Consider the following 26,691-nt stretch of genomic DNA (forward strand, 5'->3'; position numbering starts at 1 on the left):
TACATCGCGTCATAGCCGTCACTCGGGATTGGTTCTTTGCTAATAAATCACTTCTGCGCAGATGTAGGTCAGAGCTCAAGATTCGTGCCAAGAACTATATGAAGTTGGATTGTACGATCAGGTATCCAGCCGGACCGACTAGAAAGTTTCGATTCATGTATACCTTATTACAAAGCTAGCCGTTTTCCTGCGGTTTCACCTGCGTCCTGTAGGAACTACTGCCCGTACAGGGATAAAATATAGCTTATTTTACTCGGAAAGAGTGTAGTAATTACAATTAAATAGAGTGTAAATAATTTTTCAAATCGGTTAGTAATTACGAAGGCTTTGTGATTCAAACAAACAAAACAATATTCCTTATTCGGTATACTTATTTGTATTACTAGCTTTCCGCTCGCGGTTTCACCCGCCTCCCGAGATAACTGCTTCCCGTAGCCGGATGGTGACAAAAATCATCTATCCTATGTCCTTCTCCTGGCTCTAAACTACCTCCCTGCCAATTTTCAGCTAAATCGGTTCAGCCGTTCTTGAGTTATAAGTGGAGTAACTAACACGACTTTCTTTTGATATAGATATATATTTTGTATTACAGTACAGGACAGTATAAATATACTGTCAGGCAACGATTACATCGACTGTCGGGCGACAGTTTAGTCTGCAGTACCTATGTTGAGGTTCTTAACCAACATAAAAAAAATTGTAACTCCAGATTGCCTATCCATATCATATTACAACTATTCTTAGTACAGAACGGTCGCCAGTAAAATATTTAAGTTGAAATAATATTACCGCAACTTGAAGTTTTCAAAATGAATTGGCATCAATGTTTTTTTCTTTTCTTCTTTGTAATTTTGATAATTAATGTATCTGAATTTGGCTGTACTGGTAAGTTCTATTTTATTATATTAATTGACGATCGTAAATTAAGCGTGCGGCACTGTGACGCACACAAATGTATCTTCTGGTGTACTCGCTGTAGCAAACAGTAACACATTGCGTGCGAACATTTCTAAAATGTCCGCGAAACTGCAACCGCCGCGCGAACACATGCTTTTTTCAAAATATTGTGTACGATTTTGATGGAATCACATCATTACGAATAAAACAAATTAATTTGTCTTATTTTAAACAGTTTTTTTTTACCTGATGATAGATTGACATAATTAATTTGCGGAATGCAAGATTAGATTTATCTTCTCATTTCAAAAGAGTGCCCATGGAGTTTCTTGCCAGTTCTTTTCTATATGACCAATTTTTGGAACTTTAGCTAAGATATTAGTTACAATATATTAATTTATTTGTTTTAGATCCGCCACAAGGAGCTATCCCTGTACCATTTAAATTCGGCTACAATGCTAACGAGAAATTAAATGTGTTAATAACTTTAAAAAATATTCCATCTAGCATTACCTATATTAATATGAGGACTAAAATGTGTAAGTAAAATCCCTAGTTATATACACATTAGTGTATAATATTAATTATAAACATAAGGAATACGGGTGGGACTGGGCTGGACACGTCAGCCGCATGCATCCAGATAGGTGGGCCAACATTGTCACTCATGGATACCACAAGACGGCCACCGCAGACGAGGTAGACCCCGCAAAAGATGGCGCGACGACCTGAACGCCTACACTACAACCCTGACTGGTGGGAGGTATCAAAGGATCGACAGGTGTGGAGACGAAGTGGGGAGGCCTTTGCTCAGCAGTGGGACAGATCAAGCTAATAAAATAAGGAATACGGGAGAGCCAAACTTGTGTGTGTAAATTACATGCACATTGTATTTGTATGACTCGAAAAGTAGTGGTGGCCTAGCCTAGTGGGTAAAAAACCAAAATCTCAAGTATGAGGGCGCAGATTCGATTCCAGGTCAGGCAAGTACCAATGCAACTTTTCTAAGTTTGTATGTACTTTCTAAGCACACCAATGACTGTGTTTCGGATGGCACGTTAAACTGTAGGTCCCGGCTGTCATTGAACATCCTTGGCAGTCGTTACGGGTAGTCAGAAGCCAGTAAGTCTGACACCGGTCTAACCGAGGGGTATTGGTTGCCCGGTAACTGGGTTGAGGAGGTCAGATAGGCAGTCGCTTCTTGTAAAGCACTGGTACTCAGCTGAATCTGGTTAGACTGGAAGCCGACCACAATATAGTTGGGAAAAGGCTCGGAGGATGATGATGTCTTTGTACTACTCGGTGACTCGACCACTACTGAGCGCTCCCGAGCTTACACATACAAACACGATGTGCATGTATATGTACACACACAGGTATGGCTGATTGGCTTCCGTGAGAGGAATCATCTACATTGTGAGTTGATAAAGAGTTAGTTCTTGATCTGCTTAATTTATTTTGAAAAAATACACATACAAAGCCACGTTTCTCGTGTGTTATAGGAAGCAAGGGAGATCAGTCTTGTCACACTAGATTTATAAAGTTGTATAAGCATGTTTATTACTTCTTCACGCATAAACGGTTGAACGGATTTTGATGAAACTTGTCTGAAATATAACTTGTAAATCAGAATAAAGTATAGGCTGATTTTTATACAGTCACGCGTAGCACTTCCCACGGGAGGTGGGTGAAACCACTGGCGGCAGTTAGTATTAGCCAAATATTAATTTCTAATATACTTTTTACTTTCATTTCCAGTTAATCTTCAGGAATTGAGTCATGAAACAGTTCCAGCAGACCATGTGTTGACAGTCACTAAAACTTTGAATTTGAAGAGGTCAAAAATGTCTATTCAAGCAGAAATCTATGACCCCACTGGATTGTGTGAAAAGAAAATAATAGTTGAAGGCAAAGAAGTTAATTCGAGTCAAGGCAACACAGACTATTCATGTAAGACAATATTTACAATACAAATCGCTTACTGACAGCCAGTTTCTTCATCACAAGTAAAAGCCAAAGTAATGTCATAAAGTAAAAGTAACGGTCAAATTCGTTTTTTCAAGACTAAAGTAACAGCAAAACTCATAGTTAAAATAGAGAAAAAGGCGAATTTGACCTTTACTTTTACTTTATGACATTACTTTTTTTTTTAATCTGAGATGCTTTTTATTGAATTAATTAAAACAAAATCTTTACATTAATTTTAAAAAGTTTATATTTTAAAATAAATATCTTTTAAAATAAACTTATAGATATATATCGGGTGTGTCGTTCATAATCACATTAAATGAAATGCGTTAATATACTGGTTAATATATGTCCATTAACACAAAGAAAAAAGAAAAATACGTAAAAATAAAAAAATGAATTTTTCAAACAAAGTAAATAGAATAAAATGTGAGAAAATTAGAACACCATATAAAAGTCAGTCATTACAAACAACTGTAATTCTCCCTTGAAAACTGACAGCTGTCAACTGATCAAAACATTCGATACTCCTAACTTTATCTCTGCTTTACACATGATGTTGTGAATTATAAAAACGAAAAATGACTCCTGTGGTAAAACCAAAGAAATGAATTAGGTTATTTTTTTTTACAATTCGCCATAGAATATCATAAAGTATATGCGATAGGATTTAATGTGATTGTGATCGACACACCCTGTATACAACTTAAAACTAATATTAATTTGGCTTTTACTTTTGATGAAGAAACTGGTGGTTAATACTATAAATGCAAAAGTGACTCTGTTTATCGCTCCGGATTTTCATGTCAAAACGACTGAAACAGTTTAAATGAAATTGGGTGTACACATACATATAGATAGATAGCCTGAAAAGTAAAAAGGCTCCTCTTTTATCCGGGAGCTTGAAACCGTTCTCTCAGAACTGCGGGGGACAGCTAATTAACAATAATATTTTAGGGATCAACTGAATTAACAGTTACTACTTTTGGTTGATCAACTTTCAAAGGACTGTGACAAGAGCAGAAATTGCGATATATTATAATTATTTATTGAATATAAAATTTATGTATACAATTTTGAATTTTTTTTTTTTTTTTTTTTGAACTTTATTTCTTTATTAATCAAATTTATATACATATTTACAACACAAAAAAAAAACTTTCCTAGTAGAATAAAAAAAAAATATATATATATATACACTATATCTAAAAGGCGTCAAAAAATTCATCCCCATCGCTGTCAACTGGGAGCGTACCCAAGAGGCTGGCAGCATTACCTCGTTGGATGGCCATGCTGATCCTTTGTCCGAGGTAATAGCCAGCCTTTTGGTCACGAGAAGCGTCAACCAGCCGCCTAGACAGGTCTTTTGAATGATATTTTTAATATCTATTTTGGATACGGTTCTTCAAATCATACAGACAGAATTGTGTTGCTGGGGAGTTTCTTCTTCCCAGCAAAAACACATAGGAAGTGGTGAAGGGCAGGCGTTTTGGGGGCTGTCTTTTGTAAAGATGTTCAAAAAGTGCTGATTTTCAGCCTACTTTGAATAAATGACTTTTGGTTTTGACTTTAATCATCTATTTTACAGATAACAACATTTGTTTACAACAACAGAGCTGTTCGATTGAAGTGGATTTATCAAAAGCATGCTCAGGTGAGGCTTTCGACACTCTTAGCATCTTAAAAACTTCAATATAATATCAATAATAATCAATAGAAATAGTTTTTGCTCCATACAGCATGCTAGCAATTCGTTCTTGTAATCAGGGAATGTATCAAGAGAATTTAACCAAAAAATGTATGAATTAATTGATTGTATAAAAGATTTATTACGGGCTTCCTCAAGGGAGTATGTTAGGACTATCTTAAAAAAGTACCTATAAGATTTCTTTGATTTGATTTATCTTAAAATTTAAATTGCTTCATATGTAAACTGAATTTGAATCATCTGACATTATATATATTCAATTAGATGATCAGACAATGAAGGCGAAAGTTATCCAATCGAATAGCTAACTAGCGTCAACCAGATGTCTGCGACATATGTCTGTAATGTGTTTACATATTCTAATATAGCACTACATTTTATCAAATTATCATTTTCTCTTTTAGGTGAACAAAGTCTTTAAGGAGAATTGAAAGGACTTTCTCCAATCTTCAAGGTATGTAATTTTCGTGTAGGCAGGTATTAAAAAGGTTAATCAGTAATCTGGTATATAGAATCTGCTAAATAATTGCCATGAAATTCTATCTATCTCATGTGCTGAGTTTTGAATTATATCTTGAGAGATAGATTTATTAAGTCAATCTTTTTAATTTTGGCTTTAACGAAAATCTCACAATTAACTATAACAATTGTTCAAAAGCAATCACTTATGATCAGAATATCATCATCATCTGCCTAGCCTTTTCCCAACTATGTTGGGGTCGGCTTTCTGTCTAATCGGATGAAGTAGAATGCAAGTGGTTTACAAGGATCGACTGCCTGTCTATCCTTTGCTTGACCCCGTGGTAAGACTGGTTGTCAGACCTACTGGTTTCTTACCCGTGACGACTGTCAAAGATGTTCAATTTACTTTATGGCCTTATTTTATCAAGGATTGTAAAGTAACATTATAAAATAAAAATGATTAATTTAAGTAACGGAGACTCATAAATCATAGAAACTGTTATTAAAAATAAACACATTTTATGAAATAATCACAGATCTTCAACTTTTTTCAGGTACCATGCTAGCATAAGTGATTGGCACCCCTGCTTGCAGTAACGACTACCACATTTATAGATGAACTACATATTTTAAAGTCTTCGGTTTCCAAATAAATAAAAGGCTTATAATAATTTGTATTATTTTAATTTCATTTACTGGTGTATCTACCTCAGATATTATGTTTGACTCCAATTCGAATGCTAACTGAAAAAAAAATCATATACCTACTTATATGTAGAAGTAAATTTACGTGAACTTGTCACCTAATTAATGCCTAGACTGATTTGTTTTATAATATTTTGCGAGTTGGTAAATAAAACCATCAGAAAAAGCTTGTAATATCTTATTTGGCAATCAGAATTTAGCTTAAGTTAATTTGGTCCACATAACTTTAATTCAAAGCATTTTTTTTACACCTTTTATTACGTTTTCGTAGGTTTCAAAACGCCAATAACTTGGGCGTAAGGTTCTTCGACGTGCACTCGATTCGTATTGCCAGATCGCGCGAATTCTAAATCTGCATACAGTACTGGATTTGCAGTAGACTGAAACAAAATGCATTCATTACACTGGCTTCCGTTTCTCCCGCTATTGTACGTTGACTACTTACGTCTAGACGTATGGGCGTAGAGAAGTAACGAACATACAATCATCATCATCATCTCCCGAGCCTTCTCCCAAATATGTAGTAGTTAGGAAAAGGCGCGGGAGAAGCAAGGAACAAAGATACACACTCAAAACTTAAGAATTAAATTATAATAGTGAGATTAAACTACGTCAATATGCTGCTTAGACTGTGGTCAGCTTTTGTAGTTTTATCATACAACTGAATTTCAGGGCTTGAATTGGGGTGCCCTACGTGGTCTCCTCAAGCCAGTTACTGGTGTAATGGGGCCAAGTAACATCGTTCTATCGCATGCCAACCTCATCTGATCGAGGTGCTGTGACGACCTACTGGTGACGATATAACCACCACACAGGACCAAGTGCAGCATTAAATGCCTTGCAAGAAGATGGTCAGCAGTATCTCTGAAGCTAAAACTTTCTACCTCTTCTTCCCAGCAAAAACACATAGGAAGTGGTGAAGGGTGGGCGTTTTGGGGGCTGTCTTTTGTAAATTTTTGTGCTGTTTTGCAGCTAAGTTTGAATAAACGAATTTTGATTCGATTTTGATTTTATCCCACACTGCGCTCACCAACACGCATGTCTAATGCGGTGTGTATCCGGGCAAATGCAAGACGACAAGATGGTTCAACTAGATTAATACTAAGACTAGATTAATAAGAACTGGATGTGAGAAGCCGAAAATCGATCTCAGTGGCGTGCACTTGGAGAGGCCTATGTCCAGCAGTGAACTGCGATAGGCTGATGATAATGGTGATGATGAAGACTAGATTTTAAAGAAGGTAAAGAATTACTTACATAAGTATTCAGTTCCATTGTTGCTTGTACATCGGGCTTATTACAACGCTGCCTCACCCAAACATAGACGAGAAATGCCACAACGCATGCGCCAACCATGCCTCCTATGCCATAAGCTAATGCAGCCGTTAGATTTTTTTGTCTATTCAGTTCCTTGGTTTCATTTGCAGTATTGTTATCGCTATAAGTATCATTATTTAAAGTATTTTTGTCTTCAAATGCTGTGTTATTCTTATTTTCACTATTATTTTCAAATGCTGTGTTATTGGATTCTGCATAATTATTTTCAAATTCTGTATAATTCTCTGTTGTATTGTTATTTTCATTTGGAGCAACGGTTGTTATAGTATTTGTATCTGAACTATCATTATATCCTGTAAAGTTTGACTCAATTCCGTGACATCCCGCAGGACTTTGGTAGAAAGCTTCAGATATCAATGAAAAATCACAGTTTTTATTACAATTTTTCTCGGACCACCATAAATGATCGTACCACGAATCTGAACAACTGGTCCGCCTTATGAGTCTCTCGATCAGACCTAGAGCAAAAAAATATAAAAGAACTTTTTCCTCATTCTCGAGTCCTTAGACGACCCAGCACGATTGGGGAGGGACATGGATTGATATAAGTTTTTTAACAGTCTACAGAATTTCAATGTCTACCTGTACAATATTCATGCAGCGATATCTTCAGAAGGCAGGGTGGTTCTTTGCACCTGTTTGTGTTCCCTGTAAATATGTGTACTTGGATTATTATGCTACTATAAATCGATTTATTCCGAATTCGGGTTCATTGCTTTTGAAATATTTATTTGGAAAAAGTAAAATTGTAGGTACTTACATTCAAAAAACCATCTGTCCTTGCCCCCAGACAATTCTAGCACACATTTAACAGGAAAATCTATAGAATTAGTATAAATTTCCATAACTATTGATACTTCACCCTCCAACAAGCCTTGAATATGATAAAAGCCGTTTTCTGGGCTAGTTAAACATATTATTCTCTCTATCCCTCCTGGAACATACAAAAATATTATCTATCTACTTATACATATTTAATTACATTAAATTATGTATCGCCGGAAAACGCTGGATGCAGGTCGCCTCCAACAGGTATCTGTGGAGATCTAAGGGGAAGGCCTATGTTCAGCAGTGGACGTCCTATGGCTGAGATGATGATGATGATGAAATTATGTATACAAATATAATAAAGCTGCCATTAGGGTAGTCAGAAGCCAGTAAGTCTAACAAACAGGCTTTGGATTATTGGGTAGCCTGAGTAACTGGGTAAAAGGTGTCAGACAGGCAGTCGCTCCTTGTAAAACTGATACTCAGTAGTACCAAGATACTCAGCATTTGTAATATTCTGTAAGATTCTTCAGTTTGTTTTTATTTATATTCTGAAAATTTGTGTAAATAAACTAGATGACCTCAACTCACTCGTGTAGTTTTTTCATGTACCTACTACCCACCTGATGTAGTTTTTAAACGCACGGCTGTTATTTCTTCACAAACATCAGTTAAGCTTAAAAACATATTCAATTCCTCGCTGTAGTCATAAGCAAACTTATATGGTAATATTTCTATTGTATCCAACGGAACAAAGGCTAAAATAAAAATGAATAATTAAGTAAAACTTTATAAATCAATCGTGGACGATCTCAAACTATACTGGGACCCTGGTACAGACGTTTTGTCTCACAAAAAAACCGGCCAAGTGCGAGTCGGACTCGCGCACCGAGGGTTCCGTACAAATCCTGTATAGATAAAAAGTGAGTCTCGTGCCAACCGTTCAGTTTAGAACAGTCATAGTTATGGTAATTTCGTGAGAGTCAAAATAGTTAATATTTTTTATTTTATAATATAACTAAAATTACCTTGCCAGTACCTTGTAAAAGTTATTTTATTGAAGTTATTTATATACAACATTTTATAGTCATCATTCAGAAATCTGATTGAAAATAACTTATTATGTCTTAAAGGTCATTGGGCATATCTGACCCGCTTTGTAAAAAGTGGCGGACATGAATCAAAGTAGTTTTAAATCGTGGAGAATGGCATGACGTTTCTTTGAATATAAATATTTTATTAATATTCCATGGAGACGAATGTCCAGGATCGTTTGAAAAATATAAAAGACAAGCAGTTTCAGAGGATTGTTGGCTAGTTTTTATTGTTAAAGACTTTTCATAAAGAAGGAAGATGCCAATTCGGATGACCACGATCTGATGAGGATCTGGAAACCCTGAGAAATCGAGGGCAACTCTTGAATATTGTAGGCACGCATCGAGTCAAAACCAGACATGTGAGTGTATTTTTGAGGGTACTCGTAAACAGTGAAGGTTTGGAGCTGATTTGATTATGGAGACTACAGAGAGTCGAGGGAATTCCTGAACGGTATGTTGCAACTACCACGTGTTTGGGCTTATTTTATTCGTATTGGCGAAGACTTTCCACATAGATAGGTTTGACTGCCATTGTGGGATCGATAGCAAAGATCAGATATAGTTATGGGAACTCCTTCACAATTTATTGCGTAACCTCGTGTTGGAGCTTATTTTATTTTAGGTGATGAGAATTCACTACTAATGGGATCTTTTATTTTTGAGGGATTAATCACCTAACGAGCCCCAGTTTCAGGTTTTTTCGAAACTGCCTGACGACTTGTAACTGTCGAATTGTAACAACGACTGCTAGAGAGTAGGATTCGGGGCTGCTGGCTTTACGTTTCTGGAGCCTTGACAAAAGTGTAATTCTGTCCCTTTCTTTGTTTTATAAAGTCGGCTTTATTTTATTTTGTAGCATTTTACAAACAAATCCAACTTCAAACATATAAAAGCAACAAGAAAACAAAAGCAAGAAAGAAATTAAAAAGATGTTAGGTGCATCGGTCTAGAAGTCGGTGTCTAGAGGATGCATCTATATTTATTTAACCACCGAGATCTAGACCGATGCATATAAACAGTTTTCTTGTTGTTTTTTTTTTGTAAAAAGTTTTTATTTTTAACTTTTGTGAAAAGTTCTCGCCAATACGAATAATATAAGCCCAAACACGACGTAACTAAAACATACCGTTGAGGAGTTCTCTCGACTTTCTCACGTCTCCATCATCAGGTAAGCTCTAAACCTTCACTGTTTGATAGTATCACCAGACATACATCTGAGAAACAAGTTTTAATCCTATGATTGCCTACAATTTCTGATAGTTGCTCTCGATTTCTCAGGATTTCCATCATCAGATCCTGACCTGATGACAATGGAAATAAACGGCGAGTATACTCTTTCGCTACAAAGAAATGATTTCTCAAATCCGTCAAACTTGGTCGTTTAAATTCCCCATTGAAATGAGGAAAATATTTGATGTTTACACCTGATTTTCTCTAGATTTCCATGGTTCACATTGATGCGACTAATGCCATAGTAAATCAGAGCCTTTATCATTATACTGTGCTATATTCTGTTCGTGTCTGCCGTGGGTATGGTTTCCATACTAAGGTGCCCAATGACCTTTGAATGATTTAAAATTTTTCACAGTTTAGAGGCAATTATATTTAAGAAGTGTTTGATATGAATTTCAACTTTAATATCTCTACGCGTTCATGTGAAAAAGGGTATATAGTAAGTTTATAATTATTAAAAATAATATTTTACATGACAATGTAAGCAAAAATAATATTTTAATATTTTATGTAACTTCAAATTTATCATTTTCGCAATTTTTCCTTTATCTGTACTACATAACGTTGCTTCTTGCCAAATTTTAAGATTCTGAGTTCACGGGAAGTACCTTGTAGGTTTTGATTCCTTTGCGAGTGTCGAAAATTTGTTGAAAATATCGACATAATCGGCTGTATCTTTTGATTGGCTTGGCTTAGAAGTTTGATATTTTCACAGCTTAAAGGGACAATAGACCTGAGTATTTCATGTGAATTTCAGCTTGACACGTTCACGCTTTCTTGAGATAAAGGGTCTTGACAGACAGACAGACAGACAGATGGACAACAAAGTGATCCTATAAGGGTTCCGTTTTTTCCTTTTGAAGTACGGAACCCTAAAAACGGGTGAGATATACTTGTGTGTGTGTAAAAGTACATGCACATTGTCTTTGTAGGGTCCGTTCAAACAGACCGGCTCGGAGAGCATCGGCGCGCATTTTTCTTTTCACACAGACCGGAGCCGATTGGCTGCGCGAGCACTAAAGAGCATGCAATCGGAGCCAAACGTCAAGAAATATTACGCGATCGGAGCCGGTCGGCTCCTCTTATTATTTCACACCGAGCGCATTCGAGCATTCTTAATGACAAATGCAGTGCACATCCAAAAATAAACCTTACTACAAATACTAAGTACTCCATTTCCAACGTGTCAAAAATTTGCTCTTCTCTCCGAGCCGGTCTATCTGAACTGACCCGTATGCGTAAGTGGTCAAGTAGCTGAGTCATATTAACACAACACAAGTATGACTGATCCGCTTTCGCGAGATAAAGGATCTATACTTAAATGAATACAGGTAAAAAATCTACTTACGTCGAACAACTTGACAAACGTTCAATCCATCAGTCGATCGCGCAGAATTCACAAAAACGAATACCACAGTTAAATAAATTATTCCGAACATTTTTACATAAACTGCAGTATAACCTACATGTACCAAAAGACTGGTTAAACTGATTGGGAACATAAATAAGTACTTAACTTAATTATAAATGATTCATCATTTTAATATGGCGTTTAAATATAGGTTTTCCTGTTTTTAGAGTAGGATAACAATTTTAGAACATAAGTACATGTTTCTATATTCCTCGTTGGTCTAGTGGCCGCAAGCGCGACTGCTGTGTACGAAAACTCGGCTTCGAATCGGTCAACAAAGAAATAAAATTTTTGTGCATGGATTTTACTTATTATATTTATACTATAAATAAATATATGTATGTAAAAAAGTGAGATAAATGAGATAAAAAATTTGGAAATATTTGCTTTTTCAGAAGTATATTTTCAGAGGTAGGGACTTGTAGATTTTTTATTTATGGGCCGGCCTTATGACGGTCTTTGCTCAGTAGAGGAATTGAGGTCCCGCCACGAGCAAGTTTCAGGGCATAGTGGACATGCGATGAGGTGGGACATGGTCTGCACAGCAGCCCCGCACTCGCACTCAAGGTCCGCCCCGCCCGTGAAACCCCACCTGGACCGATTGTTATCGGTCGGTATCGGCTATATTTTATCCCGGTATGGGCAGTAATCCCCAGGAGATGCGGGTGAAAACGTGGGTAAATGACTAGTTCATAATATTAGTAAGGACTATTCTTTATCTATGGAATTAGCTTTTTTAAAACAATTATCAAGTCGGCTATTTGAAAAGTTATTTTTATTTCATGTTCTCCCTTTTTTGTCTGGTTCTAAAACGCCAATAATTTCTGCATAAGGAGATTCCTCGACGTACACTGGTGTTCTATTCTCAGTCTGTCTGATGTCCAGGTCTGCGTAAAGAACGCAGTTTGAGGTAGCCTGAAATAAAATACATTTTAACTCTATCTCTCTGTCTCTCTATCTATACTGTTAGGGTGCGTCTAAACAGTGCAACACGGACTAGTAAGCGCAACGTAGGACGTCCACCAACAAGGTGGACAGACGACCTTATAAAGGCCGCCGGAAGACGCTGGATGCAGGTCGCCTCCAACAGGTATCTGTAGAGATCTAAGGGGGAGGCCTATGTTCAGCAGTGGACGTCCTATGGCTGAGATGATGATGATGATGATGAAACAGTGCAAGTAACTTGCGCATGTTGAAGCACATGCGCAGGTTACATGCATTTTAAAAAACGTGCAGGTCCAGCGACTCGCGCATGTACCAAAGCAAGATACCCACCCTCTTGTCACTTGCGCATGTTAACTTGCTCCAGCTACATGCACCGTGTAGACGCACCCTTAGATTTAACTTTATATACATCTATACTGTAAAAGTTAAGAGTACGCACACACTGCAAATTTTTAGTCGGTCTATAGATGGTTTGTTCTTAGAAATCAGTATGAAGATGAATGGGATAGTACACACATAACAATGATCAGGTACCAAACCGACTAAAAGTATTGATTGAATTCACGATCTTCCTAAACTATCTATCTGAAAAATCTTCCTGTATTTGATATCCCATTTATCAAGGAAGGCTATGGGATACTTTTTGTCCGGGTGCACGAAGTAGTTCCTGCGGGACTCAGTTAACTGGAGGGAGTTAGTAAGATTATAATTGTCTAGGGTACCTACTAAAGATTTTATATAGTCTGAAACTCCCAATGACGATTTAATGATGAGCAGAGAGCGGGGATAGGCTACATACAATGCAGGTAGAGCCGGTGCCTTCTTCTAACCCAAACGCTTGGAGTACTAGTGAACTAACGAGGAGTTCGGGTTCCTTGTCACACCTCACAAAGATTTGTCCTGATTAACCAATCTGGAGAATTGCTTTTTAAAAAAATGGCACTACACATCTTGGCGACATTACTTTGCTAGCAGTTTTTCCATTATCACATCTCCGCTCGTCATTTCTTTTCCAAGAAAACCCTCCTCGTTTTGAAAGATTTTGTAGTGTACATACTTACAGAATTATATTTTATTGTTTGTTCTGATGTTGTTTTGTTTCTACATCGTCGGATACACACACAGACAAGCAATATTACAGCACACGCTACGCCCACGGACGATATACCACATATCAACGCGAGCTTTCGTGAAATCAATGGTTTCTCATCTGTATTCACTGAAAGTATAAATAAATCTTGTAGTGTAAAATTTTTATTTACTTAAATTTTTATTAGTTTCACAAGGATTGCCTCGTTTTCAGTTCTATTTGTAAGCGGATAGTCCAAAAGGCAGCACCTATAGTACGATTTTTAATTGCCTTTATATTAATCAAAATATGTAATATACCGAATTCATGAATAGCAACAGTAATGAATAAAAACTTATTAAATTACTTGTATTTTCCTGACCTGACTGAGAAATTTTATTATGTTGGTAAGGTCCATATTTCTAAAATCGTATTATACAGGGTTACTGGTAAGTAGACCGCATCCTTTCATGAGGTGAATAGGTGTATAGGTCAATACGGACAAATTTGACCATGGGGATACACTGGGCAAAAGTTAACCCGTTTCAAGATAATCGAATTTCAAGATCAGTCGTCTAGGTACACGTATAAATTTTTATTATAATAGTATTATAACGTATAATTATTTTTTTAGAATAGCAAACCTCACCTTCAATACATTGCGTTATGTTAGTATATGTTTCATCAAATTTTAGCACATGCTTCGGAGCAATTGTTCTCGTTTTTGTTTCCATTGGCACTATGTGGTGCCTTTTTGAATCTTGGCCTTCTCTAGGAACATGTGTTGCCTTAGAGGATTTCTTAGGTTTTGGTACTTTTCCTGGAGATAAATAATAAGAAAAAAAAAATATTAATGCAGTCTTACAATTTTCATAGGGACGGTCCCAGCATTGTTCCTTGAAGAATCCTTACTAAAAATCAGAAGAAACATAAGTGCTGTGTATACTGTGCGTCACTACTGCACAACGGTAAAATTTCGTCTTTATAAATAGCACAAACGTTCGCTCTCTTGCGGAGGACGTTTAAATACCATATTATGTGTAACACGTAGGTAAACAGGACAACAGTATATTATCATCGAACCGCTTTCAAAGATCTGATGAGCGAACAGACCAGAACTGACTTGATCGCCTCGAGAAAATCAGAGTTCTATGAAGCGCTCATTCGCTTTGGTTCCTACTGTTATTGTGGTTTCTGTAAATGTTTTCAATTAACCAACGATGAATATAATTCTTAGCCGGCCGACTCTTTTGACTTCTCGAAAATCATAACGTTGGTTTTTGTGCAATGCACAAACGGAAATTCGATATATTACACATTCGATATTCACACTTCTACAGAATTGATATCAAAAGATAGATAGATAGATATATTCTTTATTATGCACACCAATTAAAAAAACAACAAGAACAAACAAAAATTTTGAAGTCGGTGACACAATGGGCGGTCTTATCGCTAAAAGCGATCTCTTACAGACAACCTTTGGATGGATTGTAAAAAAGGAAATAACCATATCGCAGGTAGCTTTGGTGCACTATGTATATATAATATTAATACATAAAAGAATAACAAATAAAATATAATAAATATATATATATTTATATATATAATAGATAAATATAACAGAAATATGTATACATATATGATATATTTTTAAAGTCGCCAATTAAACTTGACAACAAGTCTGCAACAGTATGGTATTATACCCAACTACAAATTAGAAAGGTAGTGTTTTTTTACCAGGTTCTTGAAAACTGCTAAAGATTGAGCCTGCCTTATTGTTACGGGCAACGCATTCCACAACCGCACAGCTTGAACGGTAAAGGATTTATCAAAGAAGTTAGTGGAATGCATTGCCATCTCTAGTCTCAAATTCTCAGATGACCTTAGATATTTTGTATGTGTGTCATTAAGGAACTTAAAACGTTCTTTGAGATAGGACGGGTTTTTTGGATTGAACAAAATGTTGTACAGTAAAGACAGGATATGAGTATTCCGGCGAAGACGTATAGGAAGCCACTTGAGTTTTGAACGGAATTCAGAAATATGATCATATTTGCGCAAGCCAAATATAAATCTAATACAAACATTTTGAAGTCGCTCAAGTTTATCAAGCTGTGCCTCAGTGAGATCAAGATAACTGACATCAGCATAATCAAGGATTGGAAGCAGGAGGGATTGTGCAAGCGCAAAAGGTTTGACAACGGGCTATAGTAGCGTAGTTAAACTAACTGAAACAATTTTAGTGATCCTTCAATAAAGTTAGAGAAGCGGGTGTGCATGATGAACATTAAGGTGATCTTCACACTGCCCCGCATCACGCTGCATCTTGCGTGTCGACGCACCTACGCGCGTTCCTGCGGGAGTGCAGATCTGCATCATCGTGCGGGTTTTTCACGCACTCACGCGCGTAGGTGCGTTTTGAAAATTCACGCACAGCGAGTTCCATTTTCAAATATTCACGTCACGCCCATTCAAAATCACGCGCGGCATTGCGGGATTCAGTGTGCCATACCTTGCGTCTCGCCCCGCACCTACGCGCGGGGGTGCGTGTTTCTCCGCATGTATGTGCGTGATCCGCATGAACGCGCGTGGATGCATTTTCAGTGTGTTGGACTATGCGTGTTTTCCATACAAACGGAGATATTTCCATACAACGGAAAAAAAACGCATCCACGCACTACGCTGCATCATGCGGGGCAGTGTGATAATCGCCTAAGAGTTGGTAAATACGCGATGAAGATGACCTAATTCATTACTATTCTAATTTGTTCTTGTAGCACAAAACTCAAGTTAAGGTGGAGAAAAGGATTACCAAGCTCCCAAAGGCCTGGGCATTTGCAACACGTTGCATGGCATCCTGGAAAGTTACGTAATTCTCAGCCATCAGTTTGAGCAGCGTGAGGGAGTGTCAGGCTTTGGCCCTAGTGGGCCTCACAGGGGTTTGCTGAATCTCCTTGAGGGGCGCGTGAAATAACGGATCTCCCAGAAGCCGGAAGGGAATTTTCAGTCGCTCCACCGCACTCATTCTTTGTCATCTCATTTCTTCTCGCTCCAGATCATGGTTTAAACCGGGGCCGGGTGCGATAGGTCGCACAGTCCGCACAGTGGTGACACCCGGGCGCCACCTCCATGAGATCAGAGTTGGGAATGTATGTTTGCAAAAACTAATAGAACATTTAGCGAAAACACGTTTGATAGTAATTCTGTCTTTGTAACTGAATAATATAAATGATATAAACGTAGCTATATAAAAGGTGTTTTTTAGACTCAGTCCGTGGGTCTGACTGTGACTGTTCGTAATTGTGAACGGTGTATTTGTGATATAATTCTTAGCTCGATGATTTGTGATCAGAAGTTGAAAGCAAGTATGTCTCTGGCCTGCGACGCGTAATTTGTACGTTTTCAGAACGAACGAACTCTTGTCTTCTGTTGACATCTTGTTGACGTATTGTGACAGGTAGTTATTCCCATTGATGTTAATTTTAGAAGTGACACAAAGTTTTCGGTCTTATTTTGCCTACATTCTTCATTACTCAAAAAGTATATTAATAAGGACCTTCGATTTATATGTAAGTGAATTCAAAATAATGTAATATATTAAAACCAGGAACTTATTTTTAAGGATGTTTGAATATTAATTACAATGTTTTTTTTTTTGGATGAAATGAATGGATATTCATGTTTATGAGAGGTATAGCTTATATTATGTCAGAACAACATATGTAGAGTTTTTAAGAATGTGGGGAAGTACATAATTTCTCCGGGACGTGGGTGTCGCTTCCCATGGGAACTACTGCCCGCACCGGGATAAAATACACCCTATGTTACTCGCAGATAATGTAGCTTTCTAATGGTGAAAGAATTATAAAAATGTCCCTGATGATGCGCTGATATTTCTTGTAGTGTTTTTATGGTAGCGAAATACACACGTCATATAATTTTTTCTTGAAAGTAAGAACATACCACGACAAAGTGAAGTCTGTTTTCATTTATATTTTACCTACTACCAGTTTTATGGCACATCTGTTTCTGCATGATTTTCTTCATCTATAATTTTAGGATATCATTTCTTTAAATTCAGTTTTTTGCTCAAGTTACTTATAAAAGCGTTATTTTCTATGTAAAGATTGATAATAGGCCGATAAACTTACAAAGTTCAACATTCAAATATGTGTCATTATTGCACCCGCTGTTGCAGAAACGTCAACAGAAATTATCGTTGATTGCTCATCCCCCGTAGGTGATAGCGTGATAATATATATTCTATATGTTGAACCGGCCCCCAGGTAATATTCATGCAAAATTTGATTTAAATCTATGCAGTACTTTTCGAGTTCAGTGAGACCAAACATACAGACAAACAGACAAACAGACAAAAATTCTAAAAACTATACATTTGGGTTCAGAATCGATAATAGATCACCCCCCAAGTATTCTTTAAAAAAAATATTCAATGTACAGTTTTGACTTTCCTATCATTTTATTATATGTATATAGATTATTATTTACAAGTCTTTGGCAAGTCATCAAATGATATTTATCAACTGTAAACTAAATAAAAATAATGTGGTTTTATATAATAATGTTAAAAGTATAGAAGGCCTTACCCACACCCAAATCCACTTCAATTATACAGCATTCTGGTCTCGAACAAACATCGCTGGCTGTAAAAATAGTAAAACCAGTTTCATCCAGTAACTTGACTGTATATGGATTAAATGTACATTTTGGAAGCGAGCTGCGGACCACACATGCAGCGACTGCATCAAATCAGTCGATAACTTAGGGCTCCTGCACTTACTGCCGCTTCGATCTATTACGATTTCACGTAAATACATACAGACCAGCTGTGCAGTCGGCAGTAGCAAGCGGCAGCTTGCTTCCAAACAACTCCAAACTTATTAATGGCCCTGCAAACCTTAAGTCAACCAATAGTTTTATTACTGTTACAGCCTTTTTATCGTCCCACTGCTGGGCTGCGGCCTCCTCTCACACGGAGAAGGATTGAGCATTAATCACCACGCTAGCTCAATGCGGGTTGGTGATTTCAGACTATATAGTCCAGGTTTCCTCAAGATGTTTTCCTTCACCTTTTCATCAGCCTTTGGTGTCCAAGATATACTTAGAAAATACAAACAAGAAAAGTTGTGTTGTCACTTGCCTGAACTGGAATCGAAACCAAACCCTCATACTCAAGAGGTTGGTTCTTTACCCACTAGGCCACCACGACTTAGACAGTTTTATTAGGCTCTCATAAATCAGTATGCAGATAAAGACAGTTTGCATCTACAGGTGCGCACATTACAAGATCGGAATCCAGTAAAAGTTTGATATAAAATCAAATTCAAAAAATAAACTATCACCCAGTCATCGCCTATATGGTCAACTATCGGCCGACAGTCGTGAAGTTTGCTGTGGTTCTTGTAATACTTAAGTATATCGGGTGTGTCGTACCTAATCACATTAAATTAAATACGCTAACATACTGGTTAATATATGTCAATAAGCACAAAGAAAAAAATAAAATACGTAAAAAAATATCAAGCAAACTAAATAGAATAAAAATGTGCGAGAATTAGAACATCATATAAAAGTCAATTATTACAAACAACGGAAATTGTCCCTTGAAAACTGACAGCTGTCAACTGGTTAAAACATTATAAATGCCTACTCCTAACTCTATCTCTGCTTGACACATGATGTTGTAAATTATGAAAACGAAAAATGACTCCTGTGGCTAAACCACTGAATGGATTAGGTAATTTTTTTTACAATTCGCCATAGAATATCATAAAGTATATGTGAAAGGTACGAATTAGGTACGACGCACCCGATATAGATAGACTTCAAAATCTAAAGATTTTTGCAAATGTTTGCCTTACGTGTATAATTTGCGTATTTCATTGTATTTGGATCATCCCTTTGTAGCAGATTTGCTTCATATATTCCATCAACTATTAGAATTTTTTGCACAACATCGTTTCCATCATATAATTCAGCTTCAATAGATACTTTCCATTGCCTTAATACTGAGCGTCTACATTCTAGATTAAAATCCTTTAACGGTTTTGGGTCAGACTTATCAGGGAAATTACCTGAAAATTTTAAAAAATCACTCGTAAGTTTACCTGGCATAAAAAGCTGTTTTTCTGTGGAAGCTAACCAAACAAAAAAAAAATTATTTGACTTTGAAAGTGAGTCACTCTTGTAAGTAAGCATTAAACTCTTACCGTACGTAAATACTATTTGATAACTTATAAAATCAGATGATATGTTCTTAAACTGTATTTCCACATTAAAATCTTGAGACCAATGATAAATGAACCTTAATGGACTACTTATAATTTGATGGCGAATATCTGAAAAGAGAATAATAGGCGTGGCAAATGAAAAAAGTAATTAGTAAGATAACCCTAAGATGATGGACAAATATTTTTTCCTTCTCTCAGAAACTATTTACAACGAAGATACAATTGAATTTCTGCCGGGGCTGCGGGATTGTTCGAAAGAGTTACCGCGGCCCTGGTACATAAAAGGCCTACGACGAAACACGACGGTTTTTAGTCAGTAAGAGTCTGACACTCCCTCACCGCTGCTAACCCACAGCGGGAGGGGTCACTTGATGATTTATGATGTCGTTAAAAAAAACGGCCAAGTGCGAGTCGGACTCGCGCACGAAGATTTCCGTATGTTGTATGGGAGTTTTCAGTATTTGTTAAATAGCGGCAACTGAAATACATCATCTGTGAAAATGTCTACTCTCTAACTATCACGGTCCATGAGATACAGCCTGGTGACGGACGGACAGAGGAGCGAAAACAATAGGGTCTCGTTTTACCCTAAAAAGTACGGCTACTGACTCACTACATCATTTAGAAACCTAATTAGGCTACTAAATTTAGTAAAGTTTAATGATTCTATTTTTAACGTTATCATCACGCCTGTTTTGATATTAGACTAATATTATTTAGTTTTCATTGTTTTAAGATAGGTACATTGCTAAACGAACTAGTGTTAGGTACATACCTGGTTTACCGACTTCTCAAAGAAAGAGGTCCTCAATTCGATAGTTGTAGTTGTTTCTTATATTCAACATGCTTATTTTAATTGATGATATTTTGACTCAACTTGTTTCGGAGTAATTTAATGAAATCACTTACTAACCTGTATTTTGTTGACTGAAACACCCATTTATAAATGCAAGCAATATAAATACTTTCATTTTTCACAAGTTTACAATAACATTAATTTATTTTCATGTTATATACAGATTTAGTTTATTTAAACTGCCAATCGCGAGGACAGCAATATAATACTGGCCATATTTATAAATAATTCCTTTGCTTGCTAATACTTTATTCGATTATTTTGCACTAATTTTCCTCTTACGTAAAATATTGTTCATATACAGCAATAGTTTAACTGTAATGATAACCAAAATCTATACTAATATTATAAAGCTGAAGAGTTTGTTTGTTGTTTGAACGCGCTAATCTCAGGAACTACTGGTCCGATTTGAAAATTTCTTTCAGTGTTAGATAGCCCATTTATCGAGGAAGGCTATAGGCTACTTTTTATCCCGGTACGGGAAGTAGTTCCCACGGGATGCGGGTGAAACCGCTGGCAGAAGCTAGTATTTTTATAAATTATCAAGTCGACGATGTGAAAAAGTGGTAGTGGGCTAGTGCAGTGTGCGGGTAGAGTAAATAAAAAGCCCAATAAATTACAAAAAAAAGAAAAATCGGTTGGGATCCAATGAAACTTGATTTAATTACAAATAAAAAGGGCTCAGGTGATTTATTCCATTAAAGTTTCTTTGATCCATAACGAATTTCCCATTTTCCACTGTAGTGCAATCCTTAGCTACTTGGTCCAAGACTGCGAACTGTCCTGACAGTAGGACTCATACAAAGTATACTCTAATCCCCAATTACCTGAAAATCACACTTGAGTCAGTTATATATACAAAGTGTATCTATTAATATTATAAAGCTGAAGATTTTATTTGTTTGTTTGAACGCGCTAATCTCAGGAACTACTGGTCCGATTTGAAAAATTCTTTCAGTGTTAGGTTTTATTTATCGAGGAAGGCTATAGGCTACTTTTTATCCGGGTTCGTGCAGAGGTTTCCACGGGATGCGGGTGAAACCGCTGGCAGAAGCTAGTTTAATATAAAGCCTTACCAATTTGACATACTAAACATTGACATTGACATGATAAATTAATATACTTACTATCAAGCTTTCCATAAAAATCATGGCAATTATCTTTGAAAAATCCACAAATTGATTCCTTATATTTGTCATATGCACACAACACATCTCCTCTGTGAAAGAAAATATTTAAGTTTGGGAAATTATAAGTCTAGCTACAAAATTATTTATTGGACACATGATTAAACTTCTAATTTTATAACTAAGCAACGGGGAAATGACATAGCCTCTAATAAACTAATTCGTCTTTTTTACAACGCCAACTAAATATTCTATAGAAAGCTTCAAGTAAAGATCATCAATTATTGTGACTTGTCCTTCATTGACATTGTCATCTAATTTACTAACTCGGCTTCGGTTTTAGCATATTGCCATTTATAACCTTCAATTTGAAAAGATTTTATTAAAAATTTAATTTAGTGACGAAAATGAATCGCTGCAAAACCGACTCCACGTAGTCTTGCCTGCCCTACCTCTAGAATGCAATTCAAAACCGCTGCTAAAAAATAACCATCATGCTGAGTTGTATTTAGAGTGGTTTACTTAGAAGATAACTAGTGGCTAAGATAGTATTATTTACATGCTCGTTAATTGTGGCTGACTTAGTAATTTAGAAGGCAACATACATTTTTGGGGGCGAATAATGGTATTGAAAAGAAGCCTGTTTAATTAGCACCCTTTAAGTTTATGCGGTAAACAATTATAACATAAGTCAATATTCTATGTCTTTATAAACGAGCAATTCTCACTGTGACACGCAAATGTATCTTCTGGTGTATTCGCTCTAGCAAACAGTAACACATTGCATGCTAACATTTCTAAAATGTCCGCGAAACTGCAACTTTTGTAGACCGGCTAGAAGTGACCTCTTGCCTCGTACCTACTTACATCTTCTAATAAGCATTAAGTTAAGCATCGTTTGGCGCGTTTGCTCCATGGATGGGTAATCTAGTTAGTTATAACGAGGCCTTCCGTGTTTCGGAAAGCACGATAAACTGTAACTCCAGGCTGTCATAGCACATATTTGGTATAATTTATGCGTAGACAGAAGCCAAAAAGTCTGACAACCACACCAGAGAGTATTGGGTTCCTCAGGTAACTGGGTTGAGCAGGTCAGATAAGCAGTCGCTCCATGTGGCACACTGGTATTCAGCTGCACATTAGTCGCTTCCACCCACAGCGCCGTGCCCTGTCACGTAGCGCGGGATGGCATATTTTACCATTGTAAGCAATATCCCTACTAATATTATAAATGCGAAACTAACTTTGTATGTCTGTCTGTCTGTTACGCTTGCACGTCTAAACCACTGAACTGATTTTAATAAAACTTGGTACAGAGATAGACTTGACCTTGAGAAAGAACATAGGATAGTTTTTATCCCGGACTTTTGAAGAATTCTCTAGGAAACGCGATATAACCGAACTCCACGCGGGCGAAGCCGCGGAAGGAAGCTACTCAATTTACATAGCACGCCTATTACACACTGCCGACGCGAAAATGCGCGGAAATTTGCAAGGGAGAAATTCTGTCATCCCATAAGCGGCGGGGTGCGGTGCAGTGGGTGGAACGGCTTAGACTGGAAGCTGACTCCAACATAATTGGGAACAAGTCTAGGCAGATGCCAGATGGATCCTCAAAGGTCCAGTTCAAAACCAGCGTCAGGCACTAGCTGTCTGACATAATGCTGAACTGGATCTATTTGGGGCAACCTATTGTTATTTTTGTATATTCTATGCGTAGGTATGTCTTGTGTCAATATTTATTTTTTCTTTCTTGTGATGATGATAAATACCTGACAACTTCCCAGCAGTTCAATAGATCTGACAAGCATTGTGATACGTTGAAAGAACCACGGTTTATTTTATCAAATACGATTCTTTTATACTGCCTTGCCAAAGTTACTTTCTGACCGTCCGTCACCTGATAAACTGAAACTGAAATTACTTGCTTTAACTGAGGTGAATTACACCGTTTTAACTACAATGATAAACCATGACTATTCATTTAGTTACCACCCACTCGTCAACTCGGAAATTTACTGTTACTGTTACAGCCTTTTTTATCGTCCCACTGCTGGGCACAGGCCTCCTCTCACACGGAGAAGGATTGAGCATTGATCACCACGCTTGCTCAATGCGGGTTGGTGATTTCAGACTTGATAGTCCAGGTTTCCTCAAGATGTTTTCCTTCACCTTTTTATTAGCCATTGATGTCCAAGATATACTTGGAAAGTTCGAGAACATAAATCACTGTTTTCTTATGAGTTTTCACTTTCAATTTTCAAAGTACCTAAACATTAGTTGTAGGTGAACTTGGACCATGTTACAGAGAGAGAGAAATAAAATTAAAAATATATATATTAGGCATACATACTGTTTAGCAATATAAATATAGTTGTTGAAACGAATCCAGATAGAATTAAGGTTTTCATTTTTTATGCACAAAAAGCGACTTCTGAAAGACTTGTGTTGTATAACGTAATCAAGTAGTCCACTCTTATATCCCTACTAATATTATAAATGCGAAAGTAACTCTGTCTGTCTGTCTGTCTGCCTGTCTGTTACGCTTTCACGTCTAAACCACTGAACTGATTTTAATAAAATTTGGTACAGAGATAGAGTTGACCTTGAGAAAGAACATAGGATAGTTTTTATCTCGGACTTTTGAAGAATTCTCTTGGAAACGCGATATAACCGAACTCTACGGGGGCGAAGCCGCGGGCGGAAGCTAGTACTTAATATAATAAAGAGAATTTTTTTTGTTTGTTTGTTTGCACCCTAAAGGCTCCAAAATTACTTAACAGATTTGAAGAGTTCACTGTGTGGAAGCCTACATTATACCGAGTAACATAGGCTATATTTTATCTGGATATGGGAAGAAGTTTCCCCGGGACGCGGGCGAAGCAGCGGAAAAGCCGTTAGTATTCAATATTCTTTGTTGATTCACTCACGCTCATTAATTAAGTACAATGCGTAATTAGCTGACTTCTATCAAGTCTTGGCAATAAGTATCAAGAGTTGCTCTCGATTTCTCGGGGTTACCATCATCAGATTCTGATGTGGTGACAATCGGATCCGAATACGAATATACTCTTTCATACAGCGTGTGTCGTTCACAATCACATTAAATCCTATCGCATATACTTTATGATATTCTATGGCGAATTGTAAAAAAATAACCTACTTAATCCATTCAGTGGTATAACCACAGGATTCATTTTTCCTTTTTATAATTTACAACATCATGTGTAAAGCAGAGATAAAGTTACGAGTATCGAATGTTTTGATCAGTTGACAGCTGCCAGTTTTCAAGGGAGTAATTCAGTTTTTTTTTTAATGACTGACTTTTATATGGTGTTCTAATTTTCGCACATTTTTATTCTATACTAGCTGTTGCCCGCAACTTCGTCTGCGTGGGCAATATAGAATCGTCAAAATACTACTTATCCCGTAGGTGCAAATATTGGTAGGTACTCGAACAGATTCGGTGACTGGAAGCCAACACCAACATAGTTGGGGAATAGCTGGATGGATGATGAAATGAGTCATCATCATCAGGCTGGCGCATAGGGTAGGATAGTTTCACTACTGGGGAGAAACACTTGTATGACGGGGATTTTCTGTGCACTTACTCACTATGTTAGGCGGGACTCCACCGAAATGTTTGCATTAGCTTACGAATAGGCAAAATATACGTATCTGTGAGAGTCCACTTCATGCGTTCGTACTTGAAACCTGCAGTTTTTTTTTTTCCGACGTCAAAAATCATCAAATGACCCCTCCCGCTGTGGGTTAGCAGCGGTGAGGGAGTGTCAGACTCTTACTGACTAAAAACCGTCGTGTTCCGTCATAGGCCTTTTATGTACCAGGGCCGCGGTATCTCTTTCGAACAACCCGCAGCCCCGGCAGGCCTTGGCCCTGCTGGGCCCCGCTGGGAACAAATCAGACCTGACTTGGTCACCTGGGGCCAATCAGAGGTCTATGAAGCGATCATACGCTTTGGCTCCTACTGTTATTGTGGTTTCTGAAAATTTTTTCACCTCATTCAACGATGAATGTAATTCTGATGGTATTATTAAGAACACTTGCTTAGCGCAAAAGCTGACGTTGGCAGGCCGACTCTTTTGACTTCTCGAATAGGATACCATTGGTTTTTGTGCAATGCACACCTGCAATGCATTCTGGATTAGGATAGGATATAGGTGGATAGGATTTGGAACAGAAAACAATTCTGTCTTTGTAATTAAATGATATCAAACGTAGTTTTATATAAAAGGTGTTTTTTAGACTTGGCTCGGGTCTTACTGAGACTGTTCGTAATCGTGAACAGTGTATTTCCGATCAGAAGTTGAAAGTAAGCATGTCTCTGGTATGCGACGCGTAATTTGTACGTTTTCAGACGCGATAAAGCATTTTACGTGCGTATAGTATTAAAACGAGAAAGCTCCCATTTCTTATCTGCACTTTGTATCTGGGCTTGTTTTTAAAGCTACATTAAGGCGATTCTCACACTGCCCCGCATGATGCAGCGTAGCGCGTGGATGCGTTTACTTCCGTTGCTTGTAAATATCTCCGTTTGTATGGAAAACACGCACAGTCCAACACACTGAAAATGCATCCACGCGCGTTCATGCGGATCACGCGCATACACGCGGAGAAACATGCACCCCCGCGCGTAGGTGCGGGGCGAGACGCAAGGTATGGCACACCGAATTCCGCAGTGCCGCGCGTGGTTTTGAATGGGCGTGACGTGTATATTTGAAAAATGGATCTCGATGAGAGCCGCCGTGCGTGAATCTGCCAAACGCACCTACGCGCGTGAGTGCGCGTATTGGATAACCCTATTTAGGGTTTTCCAATACGCGCACTCACGC

General features: G+C 37.3%; 4 protein-coding genes across 4 annotated transcripts; 1 reads left to right on the forward strand and 3 right to left on the reverse strand.

Moving 5' to 3' along the window:
* Positions 1-615: 615 nt before the first annotated feature.
* LOC124643740 lies at positions 616-5,706 on the forward strand. Its single transcript, XM_047182802.1, has 6 exons — positions 616-885; positions 1,308-1,436; positions 2,656-2,847; positions 4,454-4,519; positions 4,978-5,027; positions 5,590-5,706. Exons 1-5 carry the CDS (start codon positions 810-812, stop codon positions 4,992-4,994), a joined length of 480 nt encoding a protein of 159 aa, XP_047038758.1. The 5' UTR covers positions 616-809; the 3' UTR covers positions 4,995-5,027; positions 5,590-5,706.
* LOC124643739 lies at positions 5,704-11,862 on the reverse strand. Its single transcript, XM_047182801.1, has 6 exons — positions 11,525-11,862; positions 8,470-8,604; positions 7,839-8,012; positions 7,661-7,726; positions 6,998-7,536; positions 5,704-6,120 (listed from the first exon to the last, which is right to left on the reverse strand). The coding sequence occupies exons 1-6, from the start codon at positions 11,676-11,678 to the stop codon at positions 5,998-6,000; spliced, it is 1,191 nt and encodes a 396-aa protein (XP_047038757.1). The 5' UTR covers positions 11,679-11,862; the 3' UTR covers positions 5,704-5,997.
* Positions 11,863-12,193: 331 nt separating this feature from the next.
* On the reverse strand, positions 12,194-20,900 carry LOC124643754. Its single transcript, XM_047182819.1, has 7 exons — positions 20,769-20,900; positions 19,835-19,963; positions 19,487-19,699; positions 18,212-18,268; positions 14,251-14,421; positions 13,594-13,751; positions 12,194-12,502 (listed from the first exon to the last, which is right to left on the reverse strand). Exons 1-7 carry the CDS (start codon positions 20,824-20,826, stop codon positions 12,368-12,370), a joined length of 921 nt encoding a protein of 306 aa, XP_047038775.1. The 5' UTR covers positions 20,827-20,900; the 3' UTR covers positions 12,194-12,367.
* A 547-nt stretch (positions 20,901-21,447) lies between these two features.
* LOC124643615 lies at positions 21,448-24,249 on the reverse strand. The gene is made up of 4 exons (XM_047182629.1): positions 24,192-24,249; positions 23,611-23,752; positions 21,839-21,930; positions 21,448-21,538 (listed from the first exon to the last, which is right to left on the reverse strand). Exons 1-4 carry the CDS (start codon positions 24,247-24,249, stop codon positions 21,468-21,470), a joined length of 363 nt encoding a protein of 120 aa, XP_047038585.1. The 3' UTR covers positions 21,448-21,467.
* Positions 24,250-26,691: the final 2,442 nt, after the last annotated feature.

The sequence above is a fragment of the Helicoverpa zea genome, chromosome 28 (assembly GCF_022581195.2).
Source record: "Helicoverpa zea isolate HzStark_Cry1AcR chromosome 28, ilHelZeax1.1, whole genome shotgun sequence".
Classification (NCBI taxonomy): domain Eukaryota; kingdom Metazoa; phylum Arthropoda; class Insecta; order Lepidoptera; family Noctuidae; genus Helicoverpa; species Helicoverpa zea.